The sequence below is a fragment of the Lactuca saligna genome, chromosome 4 (genome assembly GCF_052625555.1).
Source record: "Lactuca saligna cultivar CGN05327 chromosome 4, ASM5262555v1, whole genome shotgun sequence".
NCBI classification, from domain to species: domain Eukaryota; kingdom Viridiplantae; phylum Streptophyta; class Magnoliopsida; order Asterales; family Asteraceae; genus Lactuca; species Lactuca saligna.
This window is the reverse complement of record NC_136420.1, coordinates 85,132,371-85,153,902: the sequence shown is the minus strand read 5'-3', so window position 1 is coordinate 85,153,902 and position 21,532 is coordinate 85,132,371. Positions and strand designations below refer to the sequence as shown.

General features: G+C 36.4%; 1 protein-coding gene and 1 non-coding gene across 2 annotated transcripts; one reads left to right on the top strand and one right to left on the bottom strand.

Moving 5' to 3' along the window:
- Positions 1–1,935: 1,935 nt before the first annotated feature.
- LOC145044505 (small nucleolar RNA R71) lies at positions 1,936–2,042 on the bottom strand. Its single transcript, XR_013681453.1, has one exon. It is a non-coding gene; the product is annotated as a small nucleolar RNA R71 (small nucleolar RNA).
- A 12,782-nt stretch (positions 2,043–14,824) lies between these two features.
- LOC145042279 (uncharacterized) lies at positions 14,825–17,413 on the top strand. The gene is made up of 3 exons (XM_078990682.1): positions 14,825–15,171; positions 15,667–15,954; positions 16,033–17,413. The coding sequence occupies exons 1-3, from the start codon at positions 15,040–15,042 to the stop codon at positions 17,023–17,025; spliced, it is 1,413 nt and encodes a 470-aa protein (XP_078846808.1). The 5' UTR covers positions 14,825–15,039; the 3' UTR covers positions 17,026–17,413.
- The last annotated feature ends 4,119 nt before the right edge of the window (positions 17,414–21,532 follow it).

Here is a 21,532-nt window from a genome sequence, read left to right as displayed (position 1 = left end):
GATGTTGCTGGATAGATTGACCACTCATCAGTATTTTGACCATATCTCATGACTCATAACTATGATTAAGGCGGTTCAAAATGATCTGAAAACTAGACACAATTTCGGATGACTTTCGTGTTTTGAGAAAAGTCGGATTTCCAACCACCACGACGTGGTGAATGGAATCTTCACGATTCTTGAAGCTGGCTTAGGGAATATGGAATAAACACGAGGACCACGATGTAGTGCCTTTACCACGTCGTGGTGGCCAGATTTTAGGAAAGTATATATATCCAAACATTATAAAGAATTGAGAGACTTGGATGTGACTTTCTAGAGAAGTATTGCGACAAAAACCCTTCTAAGAATCCTTTGGGGTCGATTTTGAAGCTAGGAAGTTGATTGGAGCAAAGATTCGCATCTACACATTCGGTTTGCTTAGTTTAATGATGTTTAGCTTAGTTTTCCTTATGCTTATGTGTTTATCAGTTGTGATTATGGGCTACAAAACCCTTGTTTTCGTTTAGTTAGACTAAACCTAAAACTATGAGTTAGTTTCTTACTTTATGGATTATATGAATTTGGTTTATGCATGTGTTTGATTATCATTACCTAGCATGTTAAGGTTTGTAACTTTTTTCCTTATTTCAAGTGTAGTGTAGCTTAGTGACCAATAAATCACATGAACTTGATTACCTAGTGATTTAGTGACCATTAAATTGTTAGAGCTAGGATCGACCAAATCTTAGATAAGTAATAAAGGTAACAAATTTAGTTGTGCTGGAGAACATAATTGTGACCAAAGTTGTGTTTGCTTAGATAAATCTTACATAGCCCGTCTATAATGAATAACTAATTTTGTGTTTTGTTTGTGTATGATGATACAAGATAGTTCACAAATTGGTGAAAATATTAGTAAATTTGGACTTGAATTGCTAATTACATATAACTTGGTAACCAATTTCATTAATCCATAAATAAGAACTAACCATAGGAAAAGGTGGATTCGAAACTAAACGAAAATGTTTTTAATATATTGATTACTATAGTTTTTAGTTGAGTGCTTAAGTTTTTCTGAACTTATAAAATCAGATAAAAAAACCCTCATTTTAGTTGTTTTTCTTAGTATAGTTTTTAATAGTTATTTTATTAATTAAACACCGTTCCTTGTGATCGACACCCGAATTACCTAAACTATTTTATAATTCGACTAGGTATACTGTCTAGGTGCATTTTGGCTAGTTAAGTTCATTAGGTTATAAATTCAAAAGTAGATAGGTATAATTTTTGCACATCAAGTTTTTGGTGTCATTGCCAGGAAACGACTTATTTGATTATTACTTTAATTGTTTTTAGTTATTTCATCCTTTTTGGGGGTAAAAACCACAAAAATTTACATTTGTTTCATTTTTTTTTATTTTAGTTTTTTTTTTCTCTGAGATGCAACCACATCGTGGTCATCTTCACCATGTTGTGGTCTCACTTCAGTTAGTTTTTCTTTTATTATTATTATTATTATTTTTTGTTCCTTTTTATGCGTGTTTTTTCTATTTTTTTTAGCAGGAAATATGGGGGACATCATGACTATGTCAATGGAAGGGTACAAGCGACATATGAGGAACGAAAACAAATGGGGGTCTTGATCCACCAAAAATCCCATCCACGACAAAGTTTGAACTTCCGGGGCACATTCTCAATATGTTAAGGGAACTACCTTTTTATGGGAAGGAACACGAGGACGCTTATGAGCATATAGAAGAGGTGGTGGAGATTTCACATTATTTTAATGCACCAAACGTGAGTAAAGATGTAGTGATGCTTCGACTTTTACCGGTCACATTGAAGGGTGATGCAAAAGAATGGTTAAAATCACTTCCCTTTGGAGCAATCACGACATGGGTTGATTTTAAGACTGAGTTCATAAACCAATTTACCCCTCCTTTAAAAGTGGCGAAGCTTATAAGAAACATAAAAAAATTTCAACAATTAGAAGGGGAGTTGCTATATGAAGCTTGGGAGCGTTACAAGAGATTATTATGACATTGCCCTCAACATGACTTCAATGTGCAACAAGAAATCTTGATATTTTATGATGGAGTCAATGTGTGTATTCGCCAACTTTTAGACTCGAAAGGGCCCATGACAAAGAAGAATCTGACAAAAAATAAAGCTTTGATTGAAAAATTCGCTAAGCATTCAAGAGAGTATCATAACTCAAAGGAGGATTTCACTAGAGGAAAGTCAAGTAAAGATGGAGTTTCTGAAGTCCTAATGATGGTAATGACGAAACTCAATGTCATGGAAAATAGGCTAAAAAAAATCGATGGATCAATTAATGTGGTGCACAATATATGTGAATCTTGTGATGATTCCAAAGAAGGTGTAGATCTAATGAAGAGGTCACATTCTCCGGCGAGGCGACAATCATGACAACGTGACAATTCCAAAGAAGGTGAGGCGTTTGTGAACAATGAAGCTTTTGATAGTGGTGGAGACAAAGATTCATGTGGTTTTTTAGGGTTTTAGACAAAGATGTGAGATGGTGGTAGGTGATGGTGGCACACCGAAGATAAAGATTTTGGTGGTGGTTCAGATATACAATGGTGGTGGTGAATATTCTTGGTGATGGTATCCAGAGAGAGAAAGAGAGAGATAAAGAGAGAGAGAGAGAGAGAGAGAGAGAGAGATATTAAATTAAGAGTTTTAAAAAGGTGGGGCCATGTTTCTTTTTTAATTAAAAAATAATAATAACATTAAATTAATTGGAAAAAAAATAGAAAAGGGGCATTATGGTCATTTTAGATCTATCATGGACTAGATGCGAAACAAAAACATATATCAGGGACAAAAAGTGCAAGGTTTATGTAAACGAGGGACAATCCCAGTTAATTTTTGAAAATATAGACTAAACACGCTTTCTACACGAAGGACGATTAGTGTAATTTACCCTTCATCTAACCTTCAAGACTTGAGATTTCTTGTTGATTGTTTCTAGTGACCAAAATATCATACACAAAACAACTACTATGACAATTGAATTTGAAGTTTCCTTATGAAAAAATGAGTGACCATAGCAGAAAGAACATATCCTTTTCTGTGTAAAGCATGATAATTGGAATACCATTGACGAGAAGCTTGTTTCAATTCGTATAACGATCTCTTGAGTTTGCAAACAAGTAAAAGTGATTCAACATTAAAACCTAGGGGTACCTTCATGTAAATCCCCATGTAACGCTTGGTTTATGTGTTATTCAGTTTTCAGCATTCTTAGACTTTTGGGCTAGGATTCGACGAGTTGTGGACCTCCAAATCGTCGAGTAGAGATCATTTATGAGGATGCGGAATTTAGATCCTACTCGATGAGTCGAAAGGCCCCGACTCGACGTGTTGACACTGGAAAGGAAAACCTTAATTTTCAGGGTTTGTACCCTATTTAAAGGCCTTAAGCCTCACTTGTAGCCTCCCTTATCACCCCCTTTATCCAGAGAAACCCTAAATCGTGTCTCATCTTCCATTTGAGTGTGTGAGGGCCTAATAAGTGTCTTTTTGGTGTTTATGTGAAAAAGCTTGAAGTAGTTGGTGCATAGCTGAAAGGAGAGGTTGTAGATATGGTGTTTACTCTGTTGTCGCAAACATTTTAAGGTATAAAGTCAAAACCTTGACCTTCCATTGCTTAGATCTTCTTCTATGATAGTTTATGGCCATTGTTAGCCTAGTTTGGTAGCATTCTTGGTTTTGAGCATGATATGAAGATATTGCTTTAGATCTGGACATCTCAGGGCCTTTGGAGACTTACAGTTGCCAACTTTATCAAGTCTTGGCCCTCCTTCATGCTCTAAGTCCCTTGACAAGCTTTGATTAAGTGTTTTTAGCCTTTGATGTCTTACATGCATGTAAAGTTTGCAACTATACGTGGTAACTACACTATAAGGGGTTGCATGTGTAGTTTAGAGCCTTGCATCCCACTGGAAAGGACTGAACATAAAAAGAGCTGAAGGGAATCGACAAGTTGCTTAGCCAACTCGACGAGTCGGGAAGGCTTTTCCTGTTTTCGGGATCCTAAGTAATTTCGGTGAACAGATTAAGAGATTTCGGTCGAGAGATTTCGGTTTAGAGTTTTCTGCCCATGGACATTAAGGAAATCGACGAGTTACTCAGGTGACTCGGCAAGCTGACTCGGGACTTCGGTTGTATGGACTCTGAAGGAACTCGACGAGTTGCTAGATGCCTCGACGAGTTGGCTCAACATGGACTGTTGACTTTGATTTTGACCTTGACTTTGGGAAAATTAGTTCCAAGGACTGCTTGAAGTAAACGAAACTATAAAGAAGGAGATTATGGGATTAGAGTAAGGCCCATAAGGATTTGGGTCCCAATTTGGAAAATTGGGCCATTGATGGATTTATGGACATCATAGTGTTGGGTTTTTGTTTTTGGCTTGGGCCTCAATTTGGATCATACTGGGCCAGGGGTAGAATGGTTATTTTACCCCATGTATGGATTAAGGATTATAGTATGGGACTCAATTGCTAATTGGGTATACTGGTAGGTAGTGAAAACTCAGGAAGTCGGCAGGGCAGCAGCTAAGGATGTCATTCGGGAAGCTTTTGCATTCGAGGTGAGTCTCCTCACCATACTGATGAGTCTAAGGCACCAAGGCCGGCCCATTATTGTTATGAGTTATGACTAGTTGGTTATGGGATAGGTGGTATGCTAGTTAATTGTGATACTCACATGAAAGACCTCGGGGGGTTCCCGTAGCGCTTATATGCTCCAGTGAGTTAGTGTGGCGATTTAGTAAGGTTGGGAACCTAGGAGAGCCTAGGATATGCTCCAGTGAGTTAGTGTGGCGATTTAGTAAGGTTGGGAACCTAAGGGGAGCCTAGGAGGTGCTTCGGTGGATATTGTGTTTCTGTTTAACAGACATTTAGTACATCATGGTAGGAGGTGACTTAGAGCATTCATGATGATTCTGGAGGAAAGTTTGGATAGGTGTGGAAGGTAGTATTGGGCCCATACTACTGAAAGCACATGATTCATACTCGAATCGGGGAAAGTCTTAGAAAATCTAACAAGCCTGGGAATGAGAATTCTTGGTTATGCTATGATTGTGGGAATAACTGCTTTGCAGAATGAGGATGAGCACGTATGGGAAGGACCAAGGTTTGATCCCGGCTTCGGTGGTGAGCCAGTTAGTGGAAGGACTGCCAAGATTTTGAGTTCGCCTTGGATCTCTTGTATCAGACGGCAAAAGGACCGATTGTGCGATTTATTGCACTTTCGGGATTGGAGACTATGTCTTGGGGGTAGCTAGTAGCCCAATTTAGATTGTAATTCTGCCGTTGACAATCGAGATTGTGAGTGAGTCAGGGTGCGAGACCCTGAATGAAGTGGGTCCCAAAGCCGAGGGCGGATGATCGATTTGGAGTACCTCGATAAGAGAGGTTTAGGTCATGTGAATTTATTGGGGGGATCTTGGGAAGAGACCCAAGATTTCGGATCAACTTTTGAGAGGCCAGCGGGGCTGGATTTAGTGCAACACTTGCGGGAAAACTGCACGATGGAGTTATCACTACAGGAATATGGGTCGCTACAAGTGTAGCAGGATTTATCGTGTCAGAAGGTGACATTATGAGTGGGTGCTCGATTAAGGGTGTGTCTGATCCGATGGATCGGCGGTGAGGTCTTGGACCATTGTGATGAAACGAGAGTGTTGTGAGACTGCGGGGTAGCCCGTAACATTTACCGATCCATAGGTAGCGGTAAGAGGGTGGTAAATTTGTATTTGCCTTCAGAATCCTTTGGTAAAAGGGTGCCTTAGGGACTGATTGGATAATACGATTGCTTAAGAATACAAGAGTATTCTTCGGTATTTCCAAAATTGAGTGATCATTGTGATTGAATAACCATGGAGCGCCTGTGTTGTCGGTTCAAGATTTTGACGGGTCATGCATATTTATGGAAATGGATCGTAGATCCATAAGGCATACGAGGTGAAAGAGCATTGTCGAGCCCAGGTAGGGGAGAAACAAGTGGCTGCTTAGGCTTAGGTCGTGTTGGTGGGAGTTCAGGAAACTCCTAAACGCTGGTCGGTATCACCTTGATTATGCATAATAAGTAACGGAAATCCATAGGTGCGACCCGAACTCCTGATGGGATATAGGATTCAGCTCAAGATGTGCGATGAAGTGATAGTGGAGTGTAGAGAGGCCATGGGTGGTAAGCATGGTTGGATAGAAGTAGTGTTAGGTTGCGATAGGATCATAGCGTTTATTGGTTCGAAGTAGACTATGTATGTAATGGTCACAAGCATGGTAAGGATTTTTGAGTTAAGGGTTTAGATCTGGAGTTGTTGGATCGTGTGGACAACATGTGTGTGATGAAGCAGAGTCTAGGCCAGGTAGCCTCGATATTGATCTCTTGGGAATCTGGTGGTTGGACCACGTGTGAGACTGGTAGTCTTGGGGATTGGCTTAAGGGTATTTAATTATCGACCAAGTAAGGGATGTTGGGAAGTCGTGGTGCATTATGTAAATGCAGATTTGCAAATCTTGGGGTAGGAGCGGAGTATCGGTTTGGTTTGGATAAGATCCCGAATTAGAATTTGCGCGTGTTCCACACGATATTTCTGTTCCAATGGAATAAGGATTGAGATATTTATACGTTAGGGGCATCCGCACCTTGGACTTCGGGATCCGAGGATGATATCATTTTAAGCACCTGGAGTCAGCGGTGTCGTTAGGATGCGGGAAGTGTTTATCTGGTCTTTAGAAGTTGTATGATCTTTGAGGGACTGGCTAGCGATGGAGCACTAGTTGGTAAGCGCTAGTTATCATCAGAACGATCATTGTAAGGTTAGAAGGATTGGGAATCCCTTAATTTTCGGGTGCTTTGAGAGCTTAGTTGATTCAAAGTGAGGAAGAATCGTCTAAGGATTCAGAAGCATGAGTGGTTACGAAACTAAGATGAGTTTCGCATCCCGTCGGGGAGGAAGGCGACCCAAGTGGCTTATTGGTTTGAGGTTGGTGTGAGTTGGGAGTTCGGTAAAACTTCCTAACAATTGAGATTGCGTTTGCTCAGTGTAGTAGCAGACTTTTGGGAAAACGGGTTAGACCATGTGCGTGCTCAACAGTGGGAAGTTTTGTAAGGCTACGGAGTAGCCATAACACTCACTAACGGACATATAATGCGGAAAGCGATGTAGGACTGCAGTTATTCTAGTAGCATTCATCCTTTTGCGTCAGATTCAGTGGCGACGGGTTGTCAGCTTACTCTGGTCAGAGGGATCAAAAGTATTGAAAGGGCCATGAGTGGCGGTATAGATAAGGTTGTATTGTTAGACGAGGTGTCCTTCGGAGGTCGCGTGGGGCGAACGCAAGGTTGCCCGTTGGCTCAACAACCGGGTGGGAATCTGGTATTCTGGATGTGGGTGTTCTGCATCTGGTTATGGTAAGTGAATTCATCTAATTGGTAACATCGAGATAATCAAAACTAGAGGTGTTTGTCGGTAAGTCATTCCTGGAGGAAATTGTTGGTACTGTTTCAGCGCAGGCGGTCGGACAAAGAGTCAGACCAATGTGAGGTCTTAGGATCCGGGAAGGCAGGAGTAGTTTCCTGCATGAGACGAAGGATTTACCCTTCGTTGTGACTAGAGAGAGTCTGATGTGGTTAGGATCAGTTGCCTTGGGAAGGCCATTGGAAGCTCGGGGTGATGGTTGTGTTCCTCAGGATGTTAGGTGTCGGTAATTGTTGGGTTCCAAACGGGTTGTCAATTTGTGGTGAGAGTTGGATACTCAAGTGTTATTGAGGTCAAAATTCTCTCAAGGCTTCACCTTAAATAGCGACACCCTGATTCGGGAAGTAGGGCTGAAGGCCAGGTATTGTGATTCGACTAGAATTTGGCCGGTTGGGCAAGGTGATGCATCGTGTAGGACTGTTGCGGAAGCTCAGACTGGTTCATAGTGCATACTATGTATCAACCATGGAAGTGTTTGGACGACGACTCTACCGTACTTCCTTATAGTTAATATTCAGGCAAGGAGCATCTGAATCATGGGAGGAAGTTAGTGTTAGTTATCAAACAGAAAATGCAGACCATGAGGAATTAATGTAGCAAGATTAGTGAAGGGAAACGGGAATCATCAGTCGAGTCATAGTAGGTAATGGAAGTCGTAGGTGTGGCTCGTGAACAGCGGCCTGAGGAGGAGATGAGGAAACATTAACCAGACCCTGTGCATCAGCAGACTTCGAGGACGATATTGTCGCACCCCCAAACCGGAACAGCAGAAACGTTCGGGGACGGATGATGTCATGTATAGTATCATAATAGTTGAGTAATAGTAAAGAAATCAAACACAACCATCATAAATATAATTTAAAAGGTTACATTGTTGCATGAGTTACATGTTTCTAAATAAATTACAATATGATGACAAAATGAGTTTTTAACTGATGCCTTAACGTCCTGTCCTCAAAATCTGGAGGTTATCTATTATACTGGTTCCCTGAGAATACATGTTGTTTTGAAAAAAGTTTCGACAATTAAGTTGGTGAGTTCATTAGCGTTTTGTATGAGAAAAATGTAAGCCTTTCCGTGTAAGTAATCGTGTTTGTTTTCAGAAAACTCGATATTTTCCATAAAAGGAGTTGTAATTCGTTTGTTTGTGAAATGATAGTGTTTGTTCCAGAAAATCCAATATTTTCTATAAAATGAATTGTAGTTTTAAATACTCCAAGATCGAAATATATAAGTATTTTCCATACTTAAAATCATGTATGTAGTTTTATACGTATATAAAACTATTTAAGTGTTTGTTAGCCCCATAAACCAAAAAGTGTTGTTAATACCCCATGTGAGATTTTTATAACCATGCTAGCGACTAGTTGGCCTGTTATGACGCTCTACGGGTGTTGGAATGTTATGACATTTATTACCCCAGAACTTTCGGTCTAACTGTAGCTAACAATTTAGGTGCGAGATTGTCAGTCTCGTATAGATCTATACACAAGTGTCACGCTCTCCATCCAGGAGACTCAGATTATAATACAAGACTTTTGTTGGTACTTGGATAAGTACTTGAAAATGTGTCTCACAAATTTATTCATTAATATGTTTACGTCAAAATGAAATGAAAATCTTTTTTCTTGTAAATGTATGTATTACCTTTTCGTAGCGTAAAAATAATTATATTTTTTTTATAATTATTTATTTGTCCCAAAAGGGTAAAATAGTGTGAATATTCCACAAACTATACCTATTATAGTTTGTAAATGTATGTTCCATTGAAATGAAAATCATTGTGTTTTAGCAACTTGGTATGTAAAAGTTTATAAATTTAGTAGTAATGTTATTTCATGCATTTAACAATTTCACGTGAAATGTATATAAAATATAAGAAAACATAAATAACGATTTGTAATTTAACACAAGTTTTCTTGTGTTTTACTTGATCCCCCCCCCTAAAACATAGAAAAATCTTGAAAAATGTGGGGGTATGAACTCACATTATGTGTGTTTGTGGTTAGATAACCAGACGACGTTGAAAATCTTCAGGCTACGAATGCTCGGAAATGATTGTATCCTAAGAGTTTTAACACATACTAATGTGTGTAAATTAGAATGAACTAATATGAGAGTGTTTGTAAATACTAGACTATATAATAAACACTTACCACAATCCTTAATGACTATCTTGAATAATAAACCTTTGAAAATGTTTGGACTTGTTCTTGAGAAAAGGCACTTGATATTTGAGAGAATATGAGGTGAAATAATTTACTGAGAAGTGTAATGAAGTGAAAATGAAGAAATGAAGTGGTAAATTCGGTTATATATATATATATATATATATATATATATATATATATATATATATATATATATATATTGATAAATGGAGTGAAGGTGATGTGATATATGCCTTGGTAAGTGTAATTATCTCATTGGGAAAGTAATCCACCAATCAAAATCAGCACAAGTGGGTCAAGGGGGGTGATTTTGGCTTAAGTGCTACCAAAATCAAAGATGATTTCGGCATTGGAACAACCAAAATCAACATGATGATTTCAGCCTTGGTTTAACTAGAAATCACATGTGATTTCGGCCTAGCGCCAACCGAAATCCCATGTTCTTTGTGGTCTGGCTCTTTTAACCTTTAACTCATTTAATTCACCGTTAACTTGTTGACTTGGGAAAGTTTATTACGACATGTTTTTTTAACATATATATATAAACATAAACATGCCCTCTTGGTTTTCAAAGTTTTATTGCATCAAGTTACATTTGTGAATTCACTTGTATACAGTTAAAGTTTAGACATTTTTTGCTCTAAAATTTTCTAGTTGTCACATCTAGTTCAAGTGAGGGAGATTTGTAACGCTTGGTTTACGTGTTATTTAGTTTTCAACATTCTTAGACTTTTGGGATAGGACTCGACGAGTTGGGGAGCTCCAACTCGTTGAGTAGAGATCCTTTATGAGGACGCAGGATTTAGATCCTACTCGACGAGTCGGAAGGCCCCGACTCGATGAGTTGACACTGGAAAGGAAAAACCTAATTTTCAGGGTTTGTACCCTATTTAAAGGCCTTAAGCCTCACTTATAGCCTCCCTTATCACCCCTTTTGTCCAGAGAAACCCTAAATTGTGTCTCATCTTCCATTTAAGTGTGTGAGGGCCTAAGGAGTGCCTTTATTGCATCAAGTTACATTTGTGAATTCACTTGTATACAGTTAAAGTTTAGACATTTTTTGCTCTAAAATTTTCTAGTTGTCACATCTAGTTCAAGTGAGGGAGATTTGTAACGCTTGGTTTACGTGTTATTTAGTTTTCAACATTCTTAGACTTTTGGGATAGGACTCGACGAGTTGGGGAGCTCCAACTCGTTAAGTAGAGATCCTTTATGAGGACGCAGGATTTAGATCCTACTCGACGAGTCGGAAGGCCCCGACTCGATGAGTTGACACTGGAAAGGAAAAACCTAATTTTCAGGGTTTGTACCCTATTTAAAGGCCTTAAGCCTCACTTATAGCCTCCCTTATCACCCCTTTTGTCCAGAGAAACCCTAAATTGTGTCTCATCTTCCATTTGAGTGTGTGAGGGCCTAAGGAGTGCCTTTTTGGTGTTTATGTGAAGAAGCTTAAAGTGGTTGGTGCATAACTGAAAGGAGAGGCTGTAGATCTAGTGTTTACTCTGCTATGGCAAGCATTTTAAGGTATAAAGTCAAAACCTTGACCGTCTATTGCTTAGATCTACTTCTATGAAAGTTTATGGCCATTATTAGCCTAGTTTGGTACCATTCTTGGTTTTGACATTATATGAAGATATGGATTCAGATTTGGATATCTCAGGGCCTTTGGGGACTTAAAGTTGCCAACTTTATCAAGTCTTGGCCCTCCTTCATGCTCTAAGTCCATTGACAAGGTTTGATTAAGTGTTTTTAGCCTTTGATGCCTTGCATGCACGTAAAATTTGCAACTTTACGTGGTAACTACACTATAAGGGGTTGAATATGTAGTTTGGAGCCTTGGATCCCACTGGAAAGGACTGAAAAACAAAAAGTGCTGAAGGGACTCGACGAGTTGCTTAGCTAACTCGACGATTCGGGAAGGGTTTTCCTGTTTTCGGGATTTTGAGTGATTTCAGTGAATTGATTAAGATATTTTGGTCGAGAGATTTCGGTTTAGAGTTTTCGGCCCTTGGACATTAAGGAACTCGACAATTTACTTAGGTGACTTGGGACTTCAGTTGTATGGATTCTAAAGGAACTCGAAGAGTTGCTAGATGCACTCGACGATTTGGGTCAAGATGGACTGTTGACCTTGACTGTTGAGTTTGACTTTGACCTTGACTTTGGGAAAATTAGTTCCAAGGAGTGCTTGAAGTAAACCAAACTATAATAAAGGAGATTATGGGATTGGAGTAAGGCCCGTAGGGAGTTGGGGCTTAATTTGGAAAATTGGGCCAGTGATGGATTTATGGACATCATAATGTTGGGTTTTTGTTTTGGGCTTGGACCTCAGTTTGGATCATACTGGTCCAGGGGTAGAATGGTCATTTTACCCCATGTATGGATTAAGGATTATAGTATGGGACTCAATTGCTAATTGGGTATACTGGCAGGTATTGACAACTCGGGAAGTCGGCAGGGCAGCAACTAAGGATGTCATTCGGGAAGCTTCTACATTCGACGTGAGTCTCCTCACCATATCAATAGGTCTAAGGCACCAAGTCCTCCCCATTATTATTACGAGTTATGACTATTTGGTTATGGGATGGGTGGTATGCTAGTTAATTATGATACTCTCATGAAGGACCTCGAGGGGTTCCCACGACAGGAAGATCGTGTGGGGGTTCCGATGGCAGGAAGACTATGTAGGGGTTCCCATGGCTGGAAAACCATGCGGGGGTTCCCATGACAGGTAGTTAAGACCACATAGGGGTTCCAATGACACTAGGTGTAAGACCCTGGAGGGTTTCCATGGCTTCCTTATATGTTTGTATGCATAGCTTATATGGTTTATGTAACTTTTATAACTAATATGAATTATGTGATTATGTGGATTGTATGGGTATGCTCTGGGGAACTTACTAAGATTCGTATTTACAGTTTTGTTTATGGTTTCAGGTATCATCGGTTTGGAAAGGAAGGGCCCGACGTGATCACAACGCACACACCCGTGTTTCTGTAATATATGATTTTGGGACGAAGTTTGATGAATGTTTTAATTAATCATGTTTTGATTTAAAGATATATGTGTTTTGACTGTATTAAAAAATGAAATTTTTACCATTGACTGTTGGGTCGTTACACCCCATGCAGAAAAAAACATTATTAACATCCATTTGTTGAATTATCCAACCATATTTGACAACTAAATGAAACCATGTAAGGAACAATATTAAATTTGACAACAAGAGAGAATGTTTCATGATAATGTATACCAATTTTTGAGTGAAACCCTTTGCCATTAAACTTGCTTCATGGCTTTCAGTAGATCCATTAGCCCTATGCTTAATCATGTAAATGCATTTGCAAGATATCCGCTTCTTTCCTTTTTGGCAATTTAACGATTTCCGATGTTTTCTTTGCATTTAAGGCCTCAAGTTCTTTAGTCATGGTTATTTCCCAAGTCATGGTTCTTTCCGATGTTTTCTTTGCAAGTCAGTAGGGTATTCTGAGAAGGATGAATAAGGGTTAAAACACATATCAATAATAGTATGAGTAAAAAAAAGACATGGAGGCAAAAGTGTCAACATGATTGTAATTTGTAAACATAACCATACAGGAACATGAGCATTATGAATTCTTGAAGTTTTTCTTACAGGTAGATTATCAATTAAGGATGAATAATTTCTAACAAAATCCTATCAACAACACCTATAGTCTAACATCAACGTATATCAATTCATATTCTATTGGCAGATGTGGCGTAAAAGTGGATGTTGAATATTATGATAAAAAAGCATACAATTTTTTTTAAACAATGATGTGGTTCCAAAGGGAAATTATACGTTATAAAACAGTAACCAATATGTGGGTTATTGCCATAAAAAAATGTTTTAAGTAGTCTAAAATTATAGCTTTCTCAAGGCTTGATATGTTTCCATCTGTTTTTAGTTTAAGTTTTAAAAGCTATTATTATTATAATTATTATTATTTTCATGTTTGACGTTAGTGGGTATGACCTTTTTTTTTTTTTTTTTTTTTTTTTTTTTTTTTTTCTATTGCTACATCCAATATTTGTTTATGCAAATATAAATGTATATTTTAGTATCATAAAATAAGAATATATTAGAACTATCTAAATTTGGACCGACTTTAAACGACTCTAATTGTGAAAGTTCTTTTAGATGTTCCATTCACTTCTTATATGTAAAACCCAATTTTTTAAGCAACACTCACATAGATTGACGAGGGGAACCTTCATACTTATTTAAACTATTGTTTCGAATTTCAGACTAATTCTACAAATTTGATTGTATGCAGATCACAAGTACTTATTAAAAAAATAATACAACATATTACTATTAACAATAACAAAGTGTTTTTCTAAATAAATTAAAAATCAATTCCTAACAATTTTTCATATTTCAGAACAAATATTGGTATTTTGGAGTGTTTTTCTATGGTTGTTTGGACTACAAACATGTTATCAAGACGTCTGGAAGCTAATCTAACAAAAAATTATGGGAAAATGGAATCTAGGTTTCCATAGAAGATACGTTTTGAGACCTATTTTTCATATTTTGAAGATGTTCTGGAATGACAAAAAATCTAAGTAAATAAATATATAAAATCAGCGTAATTCATGGAATCAATGTCTTTTTTTAGAAAAACAATCAAGTTTGAGTTCCAATTTTCTAGATTTTTGAGGAATGACATTTTGTTATGAGTTGTGGATATTATTTTTATAGAATGGGAACGTTAACCCATTTATATCGGGTCCATAATGTCAAATTCCGAACAATTTGGTTAATTTTCAAGTTTTTAAAAACATAGAGCTCCATGAAAAAGCGATTGATTTAGTTGATATCTATCCCTTTATTGTTTTCGTTGATTGCTCTAAAAGTCTCGATTATGTTTGTCTTTGTAGGTCATCCGAACCTTTTGAAAAGGTTTAACCGTTTAAATTTAGTTTGGATTTATTATCATGAAAAAATGTTTTTATTTTTGATGAAGCAGATTAATAGACAAAATTTCCTTTGATAAATGATATACACTAATTAAACTTGGTTGAATATTGTCAAGAAAATTTTATAATTACTTGCATATAAATCAAAACGACTATTAAAATTCAAAATTGATGAGGTCAAAGCAAAACCAATAATAATAGAAAGGGATCGCTACTCCAAATCCCACGCCACGAAACCTTTTCTCTTGAAGACAATCAAGGCGCAGAATACTTTATATTATCCCCTCTCTCTCTTTCTCTCTCTCTCTCTACAAACCCTAATCCTTTGTTTTGATTTTCCGTATAATCTTCACCCCTGAAAGAGATCCGTTTCTCCCGATTATCTTGCTCCGTATTGCCGATTTCAGCCGATTTTTTTTTGCTTTATGGATTCTGGATCGTCCAAGGGATTCGATTTTGCATCCGACGACATTCTTTGCTCTTACGAAGATTACACAAATCAGGAAAATTCCAACGGAAGTCACTCAGATTCTGCGATCGCTACTAATTCCTCTAAAGTATTATTCGTTATCTCTTAATCTCTATTATATATAGCTTTTATTTTCTCTCTAGGTTTTATTTTCCCTTTTAATTGATTTTTTTTTCTATACGGTTGAGTTTAGGGTTTTTCTGTTTTCAGCTGATCTATGCGCAATTTTGTGTTTCATGATGACAAATACTTAGAAATGCTTTTCGTTTTCTATATTTAGAATGGCCTGCAATATTCGAAGTATCGATGGGTAGTTTTATGTTTTATGATCATCGCGGCTATTTGTGCTTGATTATAGAAAGGGGTCTGATGCTGTTAGCATTTAGACTTTTGTCGCAGTTTTTTGGTATGTGCTTTGGATTACTATGGTGATTTGTTTGATTTGCTACCTTGTGCATTTGTCAATGCAAATGATCATAATTCACAAAACTAGCCATAAATGCTTTGTATGAATAGTGAACACGCATTAAATGTTGTGCAAATACACATTTAAGCTAAAAAATACTGATGTTTTTATAACCAGGAATTCAACAAAAGCAGGATGAGTAGACCATCATTCCCAGTTTCTTCATATAGTCCACCAGATGATTCTGGTAACCAAGATGTGGTTGTTGCTGCTGTTGAGAGATCCGTGAAGAAACATTCTGAAAATTTGATGCGGTTTCTTGAGGGGCTTAGCTCACGTCTTTCACAGCTGGAATTATATTGCTATAATGTGGATAAATCAATTGGAGAGATGCGATCTGATTTAGCACGTGATCATGGAGAATCAGAAACAAAGCTTAAGTTTCTTGAGAAGCATCTTCAAGAGGTTTCAACACTATCTTTTCTCCATTTTCTTAACTTCATAATTAATTCAAATGCTAAATATGATAACAACAAAATACAGGTTCATAGATCAGTTCAGATCATAAGAGATAAACAGGAACTTGCAGATACCCAAAAAGAACTTGCTAAGCTTCAACTTGCACACAAAGAGTCTGAATCTCAGAAAACCGAAGAGGTTTCCACACCTTCTTCTGATAAAAGGAATGACAATTTTCCAGAAGGACACAATCAGCAACTAGCTCTTGCTCTTCCCCAACTCCCTGCACCACCACCTGCTGCCCACCAACCGCCCATGTCTCAGCCACAAACATACTACCTATCTCCAGCACCAACACCAAATCACTACCTGCAACAAGACCCACATTACCAGACCCAAGTCACCCAGCCACCACCGCCACGCTCCCAACTCTCTCAACCACCACCACCACAATATCAGCAGCAGTGGGCCCAGCAGATGCAGCCGCCGCCACAGCCCGCCGTAAGACCGCCATCACCGGCTCAAGTTTTCCCCCCTTATCTCTCGAGTCAACAAGTCAACCCGCCCGCCCCCGAAAATCTCCCAAACAGTATGCCAATGCCGCCTTACTCCGGTGTCCCTCAGCCCGCCTATGGCCGGACAAATCCAGGTCAGCCACAACCACAGCCACAGCCACAGCCAGCACCGCAGCATATGAAGCCGGGGTTTGGAGGTCAGGCGGCGGATGGGTATGCCGCCAGTGGGAATGCTTATATGATGTATGAGAGTGAAGGGGGAAGAGTTGTTCCCCAACAACACCCTACCCATTCGACCCACTTCCCGCAACCCGTTTACCCGCCAAGTCAGCAGCAAAGCAGTGGCGGCAGTATGATGGCAAGGCCGCCACCACAGTTCATGCGCAGCCACCCTTACAATGAACTGATCGATAAGTTAGGGAGTATGGGGTATAGAGGTGAACATGTGATGGGTGTGATTCAGAGGCTTGAGGAGAGTGGACAGACTGTTGATTTCAACACAGTGCTTGATAGGCTGAATGCGCATCCGTCTGGAGGCTCACAGAGAGGGTGGTCTGGATGAACCTTTTTTTTTTTTTTCTTTTTTTGAAAATTAGACCAAAATACAAGAAAAAACGCAAACTACTTTCACCAATTTTTATTAATTTGGTTTTCAAAGTATGTTGTGGTTTTCTGTATTTTGTTCTTTTTTCAAACTGGTTGCGATTTCCATGACAGATATTTCGGCTTTTTAGCAGCTTTAGTGTCTACGAGTGCAGAATAAATATTGTATTATGTCGATATGATTGTCATGGTGATTTGGTACATATGGATATGGATGGCTGGAGAGATTATGTTTTAGTTTCTACTCTCTCCCTACTTTCAAAATGTCATCTGTTATTGTTTTATAAACCGTGTTTTTTATTTCTTGTGATTTGCCTTAATTTGTCAACTACGTTTTACTTGTGATATTGTTATTTTAGCATATGTAGCCAACATATTTTTCTTTTCTTCTGTTTGTTCATTTATTGTCCTGGTGATTTGGCACATGATCTGAGAATGTCAAACCCCATTTTGAAGCATTTTATCTTTTTAACTTTTTTATAAGTATCCTTGCTAAAAAACCGTCCACTACAAAATTCCTTACACCACATCGCATGCAATTTATTTCTATTTAAATGAGAGCTCGGTTGTTGATTGAATCATATTCAATAATTTCTTATCAAACTTGGTAACAGACATATAAGAGGCATATTAGAGGCTATAGAATCGAATCAGAACCAAATAATTATGTTATCAAACAGTTTAAATTTGATTGAGTAACATTCAGCATTCCATGAGGTCATATAATGTTTTAGGCATAAAAAAGTAAAAGTATGATTTCTCGAGACTATTTGAATTCTTAATTTTTCGAAAAAGAATACCAAAAGTGGAGAAATATGAATACATAATTACATATAGTCAACTATCTGAAAATGGAATAAGGTTGAAGAAAAATTGCGGAATCTGCAAGTGAAAGTGGTTTCAAGAAAAAAAATGTCAAGAGAGCTTTGTAGATGCGAACAACTTCTAAATTGTATTAGATCATAGTTTAAATCTTTATTTAATAAATTAACACCTATGTTAATTCCAACTACATTAAATGACCGATGACCAAAAAATCAACAAAATATCTCTTTTCACATAATATTGGAAAGATCGTATTTCGCTTTCCGTGTAAAATGAATAGTTAGCAAAACAACTCACATGTTTTCGCTTGACATATTAATTTATGTAAAACTTTGTCGCGTATAAATATATGTTAATCTTTAAAAACAATACATTTGCAATGGTTGGTTAAACTTAAAATGTCCCTAATGTCTCATTATATACCCTTTATTCTCTTTACAAATTGGCCTTTGGTTGATGAAAAGGTCATGTTCCTCGTATAACTAACAGAATGCCTCGTTAGTTTTCATAATCACAGCATATGGTTTTTAATGTAATGCTTGATTAATTAAGAAGCATCTCATCGCTGTAAAACTCATTCATACGAAATCAAGTAATTTTATTAGATAAATAACAACTTATCATTAGATAAATAACATTTTTTTAAATCTCTTATCTATAATAATTAAACACTTTTTACGGGTTATATATTATTATTATCAGAACAAAAATATGTATATTATTGCAGATAGATCCATATATAATTTGCATTGTTGTTGGATAAGGCCGATTGAAGCCCTTAACGGTAAATTTTTTAAATAAATAATTGATTAATTGCTTAGATTCTCGAAGAATCTGTTAGAATATTTTTGTCATCTCCATTAATTTTGAATACAATCTCGTTTTTCCTTTTTTTTTTTGACTTAATACCAATATATATATATATATATATATATATATATATATATATATATATATATATATATATATATATATATATATATATATATATATATAATAATAATAATAATAATAATAATAATAATAATAATAATATAAGTAGATACATTAAAAAAAATAGATACCCAAAATTTGGAGGCCTGTCCTCATCCATATTCTTAATCTTTGTAGCAAAATAAAAATGTTTTTATTTTAAATAAACTTTCACAAATCTCTCTCTCTCTCTCTCTCTCTCTATATATATATATATATATATATATATATATATATATATATATATATATATATATATATATATATATATATATATATATATATATATATATATATATATATATGAGTCACGTCCTCATTTGTCATTTCTACCAAATACATTTCGAACTTGTATACTACAAGTTTACAACACTTGTCAGCAATGAGAATACTCAAGGTTCTGAAAAGCTCGTCATGGCGTGCCACGGCTCCAAGGCTTGCACCTGCCGCCAAGCTTTGTTAAAACGTCGTCTTAACTCATATATGTGTATAAAAATAAATAATAGTTGAAAATACATATAAAAATATTAATTATATAGAAAATTACTGCCTTAAGTCACGCCTTACAAACGTCATGACTTGCCAAGACTCGAAAAAGCTTGAGGCTTGACATTGCCGCCAAGTCACGCCTTACGTTATTTAGAACATTGAAAATACTCCATTTCCATTAAAAGAGCATGATGCATGATGTCATGTTGTGCATCATTTATCCCCTTCATATAAAGGTCTAAAGTATTACAGGTTTACAACACTTGTCAGCAATGAGACATTTTATAGGAAACTAGTATAATATTTCATAGAATCGTCCCAAGGTCATGTCTCATTAAATTGTGGAACATTAAATCTGAAGGGAGCGACAATAATTTATCATATCTAGCATAAAAAAAGGTAGGTAATATTTTTTTTCTCTCAAGTACTTTACAGTCTGCAGATCATATCTGATGAGCTTTACAGTAGAAGAGGTGAATCAAACGTTTACAGTCTGAAAAAAGAAAATTGTTTTTAACATCTGCAAATTGCTAAAATCTACATAAATGCATTTTTTTTTTAATTTAAAAGATTTTTCAATACTTTTATGACTTTATTATAGAGGATTAACAAATCTAAACCAACATTTATTTATTATTGTATAAAAAATGAAAATAAAATTTTACAAATTAATGTATATATTTGATAAAAACCAACAAGTTTTGGTTGCAAAATTATACATAAACATTTTAATTAAGGATCAAAGAATTTGATACATAAAATGGATAGAAATAAACTTTGATTTTAAAATGAAATTTTCATTTTACTTTTTCAATTAAATCAATTAAAAACTTACTATAAAATCTGATACAAAAAATATAAGATAATATTAGAATTTTTTTATAGTTATATAAATAGCTTCAACGATTATTAGCGTAATTAAATTTTTATTTATAAACTTGTCAAAAAGATCATGCTTGTCAAAGAGAGCCAATCATAACCTACCTTCGAACATTATATCTCCTCTTGCTACCTGCTTGATGAGACTATGCGGACGAGCCCCTTGGTGCAAACCAGGGGCGGTGTTTTGTGAGGCTAGCACATGCTAGCGGTGGGTTTGGCGAACATCACTCTGTGAAGTCTAATAGTCAATCGAACTTCACCAAGTTTCCACCCAATATCTCAGTTATATAATATTTCATTTTCTTTTTTTTTCGGTTACAGATTTTTAAATAACTAGCAAGAAGCTTAATAGATAACAAATAGTATAATAGTAATAGCGAAAAAAGGATTATACATGCAACCAATTTAATTAAAACTATGGATTTTATGTTTATTACTAAACCAGAAATGAAGTTGTTTCTAGATTTTCAAGCAACCCAAAATGTAGTAATAATGATAGCATCAAAACCTTTTTTCGTTTCACTCTACCAAGCTTAACATAATTTTAAAAAGTTTTAGGTGCTGTTTGTTTTTTCTAAAAAACATTTTCTGACCTTTTATTGCTGCGCCGCGCAGCACTTGGTCCTTCGCAGCTGTTTGTTTTTCAGAAGACTTCTGACTTAAAAACTGTTGCGCGTGTGCTGTGTGGCGTAGCACTAAACCAGCTGCTTCAAATCTCTTCACGTCTTACTTTAACTTACTGCAACAGTCTGCAGACATTAAAAAACAAACGGAGGGGGGGGGGGGGGGGGGTAAAATGTTGCAACCGTTTGTTCCACCTCTTCTGCTACAGAGGGTTGCAGAGGTGCTCCGCAGACTTCAGACATTTTTGCTTTGAAAAAACAAACAACACATTAGACTCGGACTCCGCAATATGTAACAACCACCTATATTGTTTATAAGTTTAACCTTTTTGAAAGATTTATATGTTCAATAATCATAATAAAATGATATTTGCTAATATATGATCCTAAAGGATTACACTAACGACTTGATGTAAATATATTATATATAAGAATTTGATTCTTGATAATTATTAATAACTCTTATAATTAATTGGAAATCATTTATTTTATGAAAATATTTATTTTCAATGTCAAGTATCATAATATATCACAATGTATAATTTATTAAGTCACATACATCTTTTCCGACTAGAAAAACTTTTTGACTTTTAGCTAAAACGATAAGGTTTTATATCTTATAAAAGACTTGAAGATTTTCTATAAAAATCTTCTCTTTTTCTTTGTTACAATCAC